At 39.2% G+C, this 15,176-nt stretch overlaps 1 protein-coding gene across 2 annotated transcripts in view; it reads left to right on the top strand.

Annotated features, from left to right (window-relative positions):
• ptgfrnb (prostaglandin F2 receptor inhibitor b) overlaps positions 1 to 15,176 on the top strand; it is a 38,821-nt gene that overhangs the window by 22,007 nt on the left and 1,638 nt on the right. For both annotated transcript variants that reach the window (XM_072657051.1, XM_072657050.1), the window contains exons 5-8: positions 1,457 to 1,879; positions 2,705 to 3,112; positions 3,699 to 3,806; positions 14,671 to 14,976. In XM_072657051.1, coding sequence (XP_072513152.1) covers positions 1,457 to 1,879; positions 2,705 to 3,112; positions 3,699 to 3,806; positions 14,671 to 14,976 — 1,245 coding nt within the window. The remainder of the gene's footprint in view (positions 1 to 1,456; positions 1,880 to 2,704; positions 3,113 to 3,698; positions 3,807 to 14,670; positions 14,977 to 15,176) is intronic.

The following is a 15,176-nucleotide window of genomic DNA, read 5'->3' as shown; positions in this document are numbered from 1 at the left end:
AAAACGAAACCGTAATTTGTTGCTTCTGTCCTGTCTTAAAATACTTTTAACATGACAAATGACACAGCACAAAAAAGTGTTATTTGTAATTCTGATGAATCTGATTACTTTTAAGGGAATTTAATACTCATTCAGAAGTCTCTCATTATCTTATTTATAATCACTTACATTTCATATTGTTATTTATTACAATATAATCTATAATTAGACAATTAGACAACAGTATGTAGCCTATAATAAACAAAAACTTTCAGTATGTAGTTTAGAAAAGGCCACATTATTAAATTGTTTATGTAATTTTTAATTGGGAGGAATAATCATGAAAAACTGTTTCAGACTGTTTTCACACTCAACCTTTTTCAGGACATAAACGTTTAAACAAAAATTCTGTGAATTTACAGTCAAAGAAATATCATCCCATACATGTCTTTAAACATAATCATGTTACAAAAAATACACTACACAAACACAGCAAGTTCAGATGTAGACATAAAGTATATTTACCTAAAACAACAGTCTAGACAGATCTACTAGGTCCATATCATTTTGCCTGCAAATATAATCAAGCCAAAACTATGTCCTATGCAAGATTTAAAAGTAATTTGTAAAGCTTTATTTATAAGCCTCTCCAGACTTAGTAGGTGCATTAGTCCTGCACAGTGTCTTTGTGAACTGCAACTTTGCTGGGCTCTGAGCAATAGCTTCTCATCATGGCAAGAACTAGTGTAGCACTTACTTATTTCCTTTGTTTATCTCTCTCTCTCTCTGCGTCTCATCGTCTCCCGCACATGCCTTCAAGAAGTTCCAGTCGGGTTGTCAAAGTTCCGCTTGATTCTTTTATTTTTTTCTTTTATTTTTTTTTTTAGTGTTTTATTTTTTTATTTATACATAAACTGAAAATATGTTTACATCTCTAAAGAACATACTTGCACACTCTGCTTGAGCCCCTTATGTTCTTTAATGAGTGATGCATTTGAGTGAGTAGTGCAAGTAGGTATCCAACTCTTTTTTGTGATCCAACTCAGTGTTTAATGACACTGCTAAAAAGCCTTTACATTTATGCAGAAAATATAAGATGGCGGCTTGCAGCAGCTCCTCTGGGTACTATAAATGCTTTTGTGTTACTGTTTGTAGCTACTTTTTTTTTTTGTTTTTCACTAAAAGTACATGGGAACACACATGCATATGTTTTACCACCGCCAGACCCTGCTACAGTGGAGAAATCAACCACAAATCAAGCACCCAAATGGAATTTTGCAGACTCTACAAGGGTGAGAGTGAAAGCAGAATCACAGAAAGAGAGCCGGGTGATAAATTGTGCAGCAGCAGATGGGCTACAGTCAGAACTATCAACCTACAAAATGTTTAAGTGGGAAATGCACAAGGTGGTTAAAATTGTGTATTTATCCATATACAGTGTTAACTTACATATGTCTTTCTGTTTGTCCTCTTTTAGAGCCGGCATTCACTGTGACTCTTGATTCTCCGGTTGTAGCACAGTACCTGGGTGATCCCACAGAGCTTGTGTGTCAAGTGACCAATATCTCTCTCTTTCTGTGTGAACGACTGAGTATCTCCTGGTTCTACTCTGCATCTTATCCTACTAATGACCAGATGGCCACCAGTATTATTGCCTCACTGAATGAAAACGGGGCTCTTGTTCCCAGTGAGAAATATAGGAGCCGCATTGAGGCAGGTCTTGTCACAGTGACCCGAATGGAGCCAGCCATCTTTAAGCTTCGCCTACTCCGCACAACAAATATAGATGCAGGTGACTATGCCTGCAGTGTCGCAACTTGGGCACTCACTCGTCATGGCAGCTGGATAAAGTCATCAGAACATCAAACTCATGCACTAAAGGTTGTCTTGCCTTCCAAAGGTGAGTCTTGATTTTTACTACTGTTTACAGTTGGTAATACCAAGACAATTAAATGGGATATACAATAATATTGGAATCAAATTGCTATCAGCAGATAACTGTTCAGACAAATTACTGCCATCATTCCAGGTTTGATCTGATTGGTAATTTACAGCAATATTTAATTATATGTTTGTTGTCCTCTGAAAGAAAATTATGTTTAAGTGCATGATACTGTTCTAAAATATCTCCATTTAATACATTTTAACACATTTGTTTCCTTCTACATATGTGTGTTGAATTTCTCTATTATGCTAATCCATGTGGATTTAGTTCATATTTTTATAATTTACATGTCTAGTTTTTGGTGTTTGGTACAGTGGTGTTTAATTTAGTATGTTCTAAAACAAAACATCATTTACATTACTTAGGAATGATATCTGCAAAGTGTTTGTGATGCTTTGCAGGACCTCTACTGCCATCTCTTAAAGAGATAATGCCTTTAAGCTTTGTTCTAAATCATTTTATATCAAATGTCCTCAACAAACTTTAATACTTTAATTAAAGTAAAACTGGACCATTTCATTATAAAATATAAAATATCACAGTGTAAAAGGTTGGCATTTTCAAATGGTGGAAATGTTACTGAAATACTTTAGGTGATCTTTAAATATTTATACTCCATGTAAAAACATTTTTCCAAGAATAAACATCACTAGGCCACATAACTTAAGAAAATGTTTCCATAGAGCAATTTAAAATCTATTTATAGCCTTAATTTTCCTAACTGTACCCCTCATTCCCTGTAAGTCATTACAATTAACCCCCCCGCCCACCCCCCCACAGGCCCCAGCATTAGTGTGGTAGCCCGCACTACACGACCAGCGACTTCTTGTGGCTCCACCTTTGAAATGACCTGCCAAGCCAGATCCAAGATCTTCCAGGCAAGCATAGCCCTTTCTGTCCTCATTTTTTTCCAGGAAGGCATAGAGGCACCTAGCCGCAAACTTGCTTCCCTCAGCCCTGACCTTATTATCAAGTTAGAAGATTGGCAGGAATCCAGTCAACAGGATAGTCTAAGTCTGCTGAAGACTGGTAGAGATGAGTTCCGATTCCGGATTCAAGGTGTGCAGTTGGCTGATCGAGGTTTCTACTCATGTGAAGTTGGTGTGTGGACCAGACAGGATGGGAATGACTGGTCAGAGGTGGTGAAACGAGACTCAAATAAAGTTCAGCTTGCCTTTGAACACACAAGTAAGAGCACATATGTACATCCTTGGGACCACCATGTTGGATGCAGGGTTAGATTAGTTATTATAAATACTAAATTATTTAAAAGCAGTTATTCATGTAGGTACCTGAATTAAAGTATAACCGTATTCTGTAATTGACAGTTGCTGACTGGGCATTTTGACATTCTGCAACTTTACTGAAACGTGTTGCTGTTATATATATATATATGTATGACAATATCATATGATGTATGACGAGGTTAAAAAACATTTCTGTCCTATACCTTTTTAGCTGTTCTACTTCATTAGCTCAGCAAATATTGTAAACTAAAGAAATATTGTCTGAAATATTGTATTACTGTAATATTGTAATACTGTAGTATTTGGTCAAAAACTGATTCACAGTTGGCTTTAGGTGTGTCAGCTTTTAGGCTTGACCTAGGTGGATTTTTTCACTCAGAAATTTTTCTATAAAACCCTGTGGGAAATTGCTGGCATATTAGGATAAACCATGCAGCACGTAGTGCAGATAGTCTATGTTAGAATGCTCAATATTTAAACAAAAGGAATTATCTTTAACCTTTATTTCATGTCCGGATTATCTGCAGGGCCATCATTTAAGATATCCATCAGTTCAGACACCAGTAGTGTTTACCCCTGGGAAACCATTAAAATGGAGTGTATATTGAGTGTATCAGGAACATCTCCCAACATTGGTAAGGGTTCACATTTGTTTCTATTCAAATTATTAATTATAAGGGGGAGAAAACAATGAACGGTTTTACTGTGTATCTTGCCTTGTTGGGCACAAGATTGTATGTAATCTGCATTTTGGATAACTAATTGTAATATATAAAGAAGATTTAGAAGTGTTAAAATGCTTAGAAGTGTTAAAAAGATCTCAATGTTTAAAGTATATATACAGTCTTATGCAATTTTGGGCACCCTTGGCGAAATGATTCATTCCTGTTTTATTGAGAAGTAGTAAACACAGCATTTGTAGCTGATCAAACACAAAACACAATATTTTCAGCAAATGCTAATGCTCATTAATCTTTCATAACACACAAAAGAACATTTAAATTAATGATCTGTTTATGCTAGCCAAATAAGCTGAAATGCCAGTCCTCAGTTCTCCTAATTATGTCTCCTAATTATGTCTGTGTTTGGCATCACTAATATGGGAAGCAATGTCAGAAATAGATTTTGTTAGTAAACTTCTAAACAAAAAAATTAAAAACAAGTGTTTTAATACACATTCTGATGAGATTACACAATGATGTATACATACATACATAGGCAGATGCACACACAAGAGTGTCTGTTAACAAAACAGAACATCTTGCTTTCTCCTTTGCTTAATTTCACTACATCTTATCACTACTTTATTGACCTTCATGCCGGGTTGAGAACATTATGTTCAGAGCACAAATTTAAGCTGTGAGTCTTACACAATGGGTCACATAGACTCCAGCAGCCCAAACATGGCCTTTCCACCAATGTTTTTTCTGCTTCAGAGAGGGTGACGAAGGCATATGACAAAAGTGCTTGATATATATGCTCCATGATTTATTGCAACTGGTAGATGTCCTATTTACCTTTGTAAAATCACATTTATAAATAAAAATGACACTCGTTTTTTTATTATTATTAAAATGTAACAAAATAAGGACATGCCTCATAAAACAGAAATAACTGAAAAATAATCAACAAATATACATCTGAAGCATGTTTTTCCAAAACTATAGTGTATAATTTATTTGAATTTCATTTGAAACCATTATCTTCCTCCTGAATCCTCCTCATAATAGCTGCAGAGACTGGGGTTTTCTTCTTTCAATTTGTCTCAGCAACGTTTTACCCAATTCCTCAAGAAAGAGATGCCTCTTCTGCAACTTTCCCTTATTTCACTCTGGGCTCAATGACATCCAAATGATGAAGAGATGTGGAGATATCCAACATATCACAAAAATCACCAGAGGCTATCCTAAGGTCTTACTTTTGCAGCTGTTAGCAGTCGCCAGCTTATTGAGGTTGTCCACCCCTCCTTTTGTGGCATTATGGTGCAGGATCATTTTGGCCTTTTGGTGTTCCTGGCCTCAGTTTCTCCCGTCCCTGTGCAGCACATTTTTTCCTTTCTTTGGTACATACAGTACCAGAGTCATGTCAGCCATGTGATACACAATCTTTAATGACTGGACAGGCCTGTCCTCTTTTCATCAGCTAGGGAGGGAGCTCAGACCTGTTTTTGCATACTGTTCCCCCCATAGTCAGCTTCCGCTTTAGCATGTCCTGTCCCAGCTTGTGCGATGTGAAAAAATTGTCTCAAAATTGTTGTGTCCAGAAAGTCCCTGAACCATATCGAGGACCACTCTCATGCCTTGAAATGTGAATGTGTGGGAATATGGGTTCAGATAGTGTTGGGTGCTCCAATTGTGCAACAATGTTTTGCAACCTTGTGCAGGAACAGTGTGGGTGCTCATACCAAGGGCCCATTTACTCTCTCCTTCTCCCACACACAGACAAGACTGTTACAATCACCTGAACCATCATAGCACCCCAGGGCCAAATTTCTGGTATATTATCTAGAGTTGCAATAAAAAAGAAATCAACCAATAGATTATTATAGCTAAATGACGTAAAACAAACATTTGTCTGTTTGCAGTAAACCAATCAAACAAAAACAGTTTACATAACTTAACACAACACAACTTGGCAACAGTGGTGGCTCATCAGTTAGAGGACCAGGCTATTGATGACAGGGTTGTGGGTTCAACCTGAAATTAGTAAGATGGCACTGTTGGGCCCATGAGCAAGGCCCTTATCCCTCTTTGCAAAGATGGCTGCCTACTGTAACTGTGCACAGGTTAAATGAGGAGGCCAGATTCCAACTGTGTCCAACACAAATGGTGAATATAAGTGTCTTGTCTAACCAATACAATAAGTTGTGCTATCTCCTTGAAATAGGTTTTGCAGGGTGGGATGTCTGTCATAGCAACCCTTTACCTGAAATGGAATATCAATATTTTTACTTAAATACTAGACCTAAAATGGTTGTTTTGGACTACATTATTTATTCATGCTGCTGTGTTGACCATGCGCTCCAGGATACTTGCGCTTGAAGTGCTCATACATAGCAGTTGAAATGTGATAAGCCATTTACATTTTGCAAAGCTTACAGAGCACCACACTTGTGTTTCTGACCAAAATACTTCCACACTTTAAATGCCCATGGGCAAGGTTTTTTTAGATGCAGCATATTCTCTAGAGAAATCCATGTCTGCATCGCAAACCACACAATTCTATAATTTGCTTACTACATTAATAAACACTTCTATTGGTGGTAAACTTTTTAACACTTTGTTTAGTGCAAAAGAGTGCAGTTTGGGTGTTTCATGATATGATTGGGTCAGCCCTGTGTCAGTAAAGAAATTAAACCAATGAGCCACAGACCACATGTTTCAAGGGCCGGTGGTTAGGAAAGAAACTCTCCCCCTGAATATATTACGCAGGACCAATGAGAAAGGGGTTGGTGTTTAACAATGTGATTGGGTCAGCCCAGTGTCAATTGGTCCGCTGTTTTACTAGTTTTACCACGTCGGCCCACCGGGAAAATGCCTGGTATGCCAGCTGGCCAGTCCGTTCTTTATTGGGAACTACCTTTCCATTAAGGGCCTGTTGTAGAGCTTAGATCGGACCCAAAAAGTCCATCCCGATCTAAACTGTCATTACTGATTTAAACCAAACCAAACATTTTTTAGTGAGTAGACCGTTAAAACTGACCTTTTTAACTACAACAACTGTTTCAATGGCTGAAATCTATTCAGAATTATGTTAATGAACAGTGCAACACGGAAAACGCATAGGGCTATTATTTAGGAAAACTGTTTATTAAGAATGGAACTGCAAATGATGAAATGATGAACGACAAAATAGACCACAAGAAGGATGTTTAAATGACTTTCCTCTACTCTAATATAATTTAACATGGATTAAGAATATAAAATACTTTCTGCACAAATTAACTTTTAAATTGTTATTTTAAAATGTAATTATTAATCAATTTTTAAAAAGTTAAATTAAATTGTTATATCAAGTGTATAGCCCAAGTGCAAAAACACACAAAAAAAACAGCATTAAGGCTATGCATTGCGCAATCATTAAACTGCAATAGGCCAACAACAATGACATAATTTACATACAAAATAAACCAGGACATTGGATATTCTTTAAAAAATAAAGGCCTATAATAGTCTATCAGGCAAACTGTAGTCTAATCAGAATGGATTACATAGGCTATAGGCTGGTGCAAATGCGCTGCAGGTCAAGTGTAATGCAGACAAATGGAGGAGCTCACGTGTGCGTGCTGTGCAGGCTGATGCTGCATGATTATAACATTCTAACTTGTGTTTTTTTACACTTTTATACTTTTGAACTCTAGTCTGTTGAAAAATATGACTTTTTTCAAAGCAGGTGAAATGAGAATAATTGTTCTATCATTGGACATCAGAGTGTTAATTGAATTGAATTGCTAAATATACCACAAGTGCCAAGTAAAACCAACATAGTGACACATGCTAAATGTGTCAGGGTCAAGGTGGGCATTAGAACGGAGACCGTTGATTAATACCAGAAAACATGTACTGCATAAGAAGAGTCACAGTTAACATGATAACTCATGTTCTACTATGGCTTTGGAGTCATGAACACACTTGGTGACTCTTTTGAAACACAACAGCAAAGCACTGGTTTAAAACCCTTTATTTAGGAAAAAGCACTGAATGAGCAGGTGTGCCAATACTTCTGTCCCTATAGTATAGTTAAAAAAACTGCAACTTTGTTGCAAGTGTTATTTATTTTCTTTTGTTTATGTAACTCTGAGCTGTAAAGGCATGTCAAAAAGAGATGTATGTGTGAAGAGCCTTTTAAAGGTTTAAAGAAGTGAATGCTACCAATTACCAATTTAAAATGCTTTTAACACTGTAATGAGTATTGCAAGCTTCATTGGTGTATTTTAATAAAACCTTTTTTTCTGAGTTTGAAGGATCCTTTAGAAGCAAAATACACTGCTGTTGCTGACAAAATAAGTAGTAATGTTAGTAACATGACCTTCAGCAAGACCTTAACCTAACAAAAGTATCAGCAAGATTATTATTAGTCTAATATAGCAAGAATTTAGGAATTGTAAGAATGTGTGATAGCTAGAGGCTACATTAAAAACAATAACTGCATATATGTTCTATTATGTCATGGCGTGCTAGGCCAGACACTGAGGGATGAACACTCGCAGAGAAACGCAAAGCGAAACGAGGCAAAAGATGCAGCAGCTATGGGGTACAAATGTAAACACAACGGCTAGCGCCGGGGAGAAAAACAAAAGGGGACCCGAAAGAAATCCTGCAGGCAGAGCCTGGGCTAAACAGGGGTTTAAACAGGGCTTGAACGGCGCTATAACGACTAAAGGGGGGAGAGCTGCACCTCAGCCTAAAGCTAAATTTAACCTTGTACACCTAAGTGGAATTGGAAATGTTGGCTAAACTTATCCTAATCATAAACATAACCATCGTAGAATTTCCTTCTGGTGTATTATTACACACGAATACAGTCCTCACTTGCCAAACACAAATTGCCAAGTCAAGACAAGTCATCACACTAATGACCATATTTATACTGTACACAACCCAATTAACCAATATATACAGTGCATATATAAGTTTGCGAAAACAAAAACCTCATTTTGTGCTCAAACAGTTCACAGTTGTTTGTGGTTGTTAAAATGCACATTTTTAGATTGTAATGGATGTGTTTTACTTTAGCTCTACTATGTAGAATTTACAACAATTGACATGAACTAAAGAGAAAAGTCTTCAAGTGAGGGCCAAGGACTTATTTTGCAGAGTAATGGTCACTTCATCGTTTTTACATCTTATCAGACTAAATGTTGTTAAGTTGACAAAAAATGTTCTGAAATATTAGTTTACTGTGTCTTGGCATTCAGGAGTGTTAACTTGTGAGAAAAAGGTTTCTCATTCGAATTTCTGTTGAATGTGTTAAAAGTAAACATATCTCTTGTCATATCTCATATCTTGTTAACAATGACTGAGCTGTTTTGTAAATACTTTCATTGATCTGGTACTTCTCTGCTCAGCTCATTAGCCACAATGGTATCGTCTTCCTTGCCATCTCACAAAAGAGGGGTTTAGAGGTCTTGTATTTGTCCTACCGTATAGCTTACTGTTCTTAGTCCATTAATTGGAATAACATGGATTTAAGGCACTTAATTCAGTTTTAATGTCTCACAATTAAAGCATTCCATCCAGCATTAATATAGAATGTATCATTCCCAAACACATCACATATAGCCAGCCTTCACACAGCATGCTTATAGGTAAAAGTATGTACAGTATGCCAGTTTATCATGTCATGTTATATCAATGGTAGCTTTAATGCTAAGAATGACAAAAACAATACTAACACACCATTGCTTGTTTTATGTAAACACACAAGTTTTATAAATGGGGCATCAGAAAACCAGTAAAGGTAATCTTTTCACCAGGTCACTTGTTTTCAAAGACATCAGAAGACCCCTGTTATTGTTCTTTACTGCTTTAATACTACTGATTTTTTCAAGCAGAATTCTGTAATCAGGATACCAAAAAAAACTATATAACTATAACTGCTGTTTCATGGTATAGTGGAAAAAATATGTAGATAGATTATAGGTACATTTTAAAAATATGGTAATTTCTAAAAGGTTTACATTACAGTTTAACACACTTGAAAAGCACTGTATATTGTTTTTCCTTTTCTAATTGACAGCATAATGTCACATTCTTACACACACACAGACTCACACACAGAGCTCAATGTCTCACACGTTCACAGCCTAATGCTCAGCAGCACACACTGTGAATTCTTTAAGGTAGAACTGAGCTTAAGGTAAAATTGCGCTTAAGTAGCACTGACTTGGTGGAACTTATTTTAAGGTAGTACTGAGTTTACACTTACACTGAATTTTAAGATGGAACTTATTTTAAGGTAGTACTGAGTTTACACTTACACTGAATTTTAAGGTAGAACTTCAAGTAACATATCACTAAAACTAAGTTGGCACTTGGGACACCATAGCAACCCCATAACAACCACCTAGCAACCCCATAGCAACCACTTGACAGACCTAAGCAACCACCTAGCAACCCGTAAGCAACCACCTGGGACACCACAGCAACCACCTGGCAACTCCACAGAAACCACCTTTAAGACCATACCAACAACCTACAATACCATAGCAACCACCTAGCACACCCCTTATTAAGTACTTGCCACATTTTAAGAACTGTTGTAGTTCCCTCAAAAAAATGCTATTCTAGTTATATTCATATAATTTATATACATGTACGTGTGAATGTGTGTGTATGTATATATCAAAATGATTAATCTTTTAATGTGAGTGTTTCTTTTATAGAATGTTTATTCTTACATGAATGGTTGCAACTGTCACAAGTGCAACTACAATTCAACTGTATTGTCATGTATAATCCTGCATGATCTGATCTATCCATGATCCATTGAATAATCCTTCATTTTGTGTAAGTCAGAATCGAACATTATAAAATAATCAGTTCTTGAGTATACATTATGCCTAGCTGAATAATAAGTATACTGTCTTCTTAAAGGATGTAGCTTTCTCCATATCGGGTGAATGGGGGGTCCACTCACCTCCGCCGGTTCCATGTTCATGAAAAACAGAACATGACTGGGGTGAAAACGGGAACATGAACGTGACCTTGAAAACAAGAAACCAGGACCAAAACAACTTAAACAACCAAGAGTCTAGGAGTCCATGGCATGAGTCAACCCTAGGGGCCGCAGGCTCTGGAAGCGACGCGGAGGGCACCGTAGTCGTCGTGGGTACGGACGCGGAGGGCACCGTAGTCGTCGCAGGGACCGACGCAGAGGGCGCCGTAGTCGTCGCAGGGACTTGCTGGACTTTAGGCAGCAGGCACCGGCACCACTTGCTTAAACAGAGGCGGGTGGGGCCGTTGTGATTTGAGCCGGGACCACGGGCGCCGCCTTGACTGGAGCCGGGACCATTGTGGGCTGCCGACCTGATGCCCTGCTCCAGCCGCAGCAGCAGGTCGCCCTGTGTGACCCCACTCTCGGGGATGCTGAAACACCGCCTTAAATTGCTTAAGGTACTCCGAGAAGGGCTTCACGCTAAGCTCCTCCCAGGAGGCAGTGGCCCAATCCCGAGCTTCGCCAGCGAGACGGGATACAAGAAAGGCGATTTTCGCCTGGTCAGTGCCGGCTGCGTGGCTACTTAAATAAACCAAGCAATGAAACAAGAACCCCTCGCTAGGCTCAGGATTGCCAGAATATGTATCCGGTCTGCCCACCGGATACGGACTAGGGGATAACGTGACGTGGCAGGGAGCGCTAGCGGACTTCACTGAAGCTTGGAACCGCTTTGTGAGCCCCTGAATGTCGCCCACTAGTTGGGCGACTTGCTGCCGTTGGTCCACCTGTTGCTGCACCACGCGACTAACGGTCTCAGACACACTCTGCTGGGTGTGGTGCTGCTGTCCTTGGGCGCGAACAGCCTGGCTTCCATGGTATTGGAAGGTATTCGGCCGAGAATTCTGTCATGACGGGCTAGGTCAGACAATGAGGGTGAACACTCGCAGGGGATAGCTCGATGCGAGAGTGTTTTATTAACAAATAAAACGGGTAAACACAAGAAAACGCAGCAATATTACAGGGACAAAGGAACAACCAAACACAACCGTGACAACTCAACGTGGGCAAAACAAAACACACACCTAAGGCTGGTGGGACTCTGGGAGCTAGGCTAGCGGTGAGGGCATGAAAGGGATGCGGAACGATAACTGAAACCAACAGGCAGAGCCTGGGGAAATACGGGAAAACTAAGGCTGCGCTCGTCAGGTGCTAGGGAAATTACGAGATGTAGAAGAGGGAGCTGAGAGCTCAGCTGCAGAACCCAGAAGGTGAAACATGGAATAGACCTGATACAGAGGCACACCCATGAACTGTACTATTAACGTGATCTAGCAGATCGAGGAAGCCTCTCTTACGTCCTCGAGGGATCTCGAACCTTGAACTTGGTTGGCTTAGCGTCTTTAATTCTCTGCAATAGGTAGCTAGCGCTAGCCCCTTAAATACCACAGCCTCAGGTGAAACGTATAAACAGAACAAAGAACATAGATTAAACACACGTGACAATAACCAAACCGTGACATGAGACATGGACATGAATATCAACTTAAGATTCTGTGAAACATGACATGAACTTGAACGTCAAAGCAAAAGTCCCCAGGAGAGCCTGCGGGCCGTGGCTTGGGACCGCCCCCGGGGCGGGCACGGCGACGCGGACCTGACACCTGAAGGGGCATAAATGTTCAGCAGGGTCACTTCCATATTGACTATAATTCTTTAAAACAAGTAAAGGGGGCGATATCATTTACTCTGGCTGGTAGTTCAGGACCTATCTCACTGCAACACGTGAAATGCTCTACCCCTACAACCACTTCACATCAACCTCACTCTGCACATCCTAATATCAATACACACACAGTGTCTGGTGCGAATAACACCACTGCACTCATCTTTGCCTGCATTGGACCGTTCTTCCAAAGCGAATGGTTCTAATGGTTTTAACTATATTTCGCTTAGACTCAGAGCAGTTTCAACCTTCCCAACCCTGCTGGTAACCATGATCTAGCATTGGCCCACAACGAACTGCCACAATGCAGCTTTACCCCCAGCTCTAGCTCGCCACCATCTCCATACATCCCCCCTTTTCAAAACATCCGTCTCCCTCCTCTCCCGCTGCCACAGCTGATCCTCATTAGCAATCGCTATAAACCTTATTTTATGCCATCATTTATAGGTATGGGTGACCCTCAGGATGGAGGCTCAGAGAGATCCCCAACGCCCTTAATGCCGATGCCCTCTCTAGATTGCCAGTTTTGTTAAATGCTGCTGAATCTAGGAGCATACTGCCTGCACTGTAGATAGCGTTTGATAGCATCCAACCCAGGCTCTCCAGCTTAGTTTTTTTTACATACACCCCCCTGATCCTTCTTCTGTATCTCTTCGTGGTACCGATTCCCTCTGACTTTCTTTGTTTTCCCCTACCATATTTGACTTTAGAATTAAACAAACCTCTGATTTTAACTGACCTGACTGGGAGAGATGTTTTTTATGCAGCCTAACTATCCAGCGCTACCTTGAAAGCCATTTCCTGTAGTTCTTGACCAAGTTTGTACACACTGCAGCAAGGATTTTGGCCCACTCCTCCGTACAAATCTTCTCCAGATCTCCCAGGTTTCGGGGCTGTCGCTGGGCAACATTGAGTTTCAGCTTCCTCCATTGAGTTTCAGCTCCCTCCAAAGATTTCCTTTTGGGTTCAGGTCTGGAGACTGACTAGGCAACTCCAGGGCCTTGAAATGCTTCTTTCGGAGTAACTTCTTAGTTGCCCTGGCTACCCAGCCACAATTCCTCTTGAATGCCCTTACTGAAGGAAGTAGGATGTTGGCACCATCCTGTTTTCACCCTGTATGCTAGTATGATTCACGGTTGGGATGATACTCTTGGGGTTGTACTCATCCTTCTTCTTTCTCCTAACACTGGTTACTGGGTTACTGCTCTGTTGTCAACACATTGCATATTTAGTACTGATGGTAGTATTTGACAAAAACACGTAAGCTAAATCTTATATGTCCTTTCTAAAGTGTGGTGTAATGGATGATGAATAATCTGTGATCACAATCTGTGAGCCACAAGGCAACACACTCACTTTGGTGTGTCAATGGGGAATCTGAAGATTGCATAAATGATTTCTTGCACACTCAAAGGCAGGAAATAAGTACCAATCTATACAATCACGGTAGCAACCTCTTTTTTAATCTTAAAGTTGTTTAAAAAGTTTTTATCAACAACATCCACAGATTTTTTTAACTGCTCAGATTATTTATCAACAAGCTTATCACTGAAACATGCAATCACCAGTTCTAGTTATGGCTATGATCAATGATGTATGTTGGGCTGCATTAGCACTACATCTGTATTACAACAACAGTTGTAATACGGTTGTATCTTTAAAATACAGCTGTTTAAATGTGAGGATTTAGGGACATTATTCTTTTCCTGGGGTCAAATAAAACAATTGTTACAGTATGCTGAAATTGAATTAATACATTGATTACAGATTCAATATTCGATGTTTGTCTGACAACTTTAAGCAATTAAGCACTGTCCCTAAAAAAATATTAAAATATAGAACATTCAACATTTACAAAACGTGTTTGAACAAAACAACTCAAAATGAACCTCGAGACCTCATTACATATCTCCTCTCCATACATGCCCAAATTATCTTATTCATTAAGCAAATGTGATAACTGCATTATTCTGCTAGTAAGCACACAAGTTTGCACAAAATCAAATGTAAAAACTTGTTCTTTGTGTTCATATGAAACCAACATAAACATCATACTTTACTGGTTATTTATATGGTGCATGTTTTCATTAAAAATAATTTTTATCTCTCTCCTCATCTAGATGATATAGCATATGAGATCCATTGGTATCAGAATCGATTATGGGGATCAGGCAGTCTCATTGTGTTGGCAAGTATGGATCGCTGGGGCATGGTGAGAAAGAGCCCTCGTAATGACTCCAGTGACTGCAGTCTGGAGCGACTGAGACCCCAAAAATTTGCCCTCAATATTCACGGGATCCAGGACAGTGATGCAGGAGAGTACTACTGCACTGCCACACCTTGGATACGATCAAGCACATCAGGGGTCTGGAGCAAGGAGCCAGACATCATATCCAAGAAGATTTTTATTAATGTCAAGTTTGCATGTGAGTAGTACTCGTTTCTCTTAATTGTTGACATCATAGGTTCTATAGTTTAGTTTAGCTTAGGTTCAGTACATGAGCTTCTCTAGATCCTGTCAATTTCACAAATTGTTTTTCTTACTCCATTATAGTTTTATTTATAGGTTTAAAGTTTGTAGAGAAGGCAACTGCTTGCGACTAGTGTTTTATTTTTTTATTAACAA

This window comes from Salminus brasiliensis, chromosome 15 (genome assembly GCF_030463535.1).
Source record: "Salminus brasiliensis chromosome 15, fSalBra1.hap2, whole genome shotgun sequence".
In the NCBI taxonomy this organism is placed as follows: Eukaryota; Metazoa; Chordata; class Actinopteri; order Characiformes; family Bryconidae; genus Salminus; species Salminus brasiliensis.
Note: the sequence above shows the minus strand (reverse complement) of the source record. Positions and strands in the feature narration are given on the sequence as shown.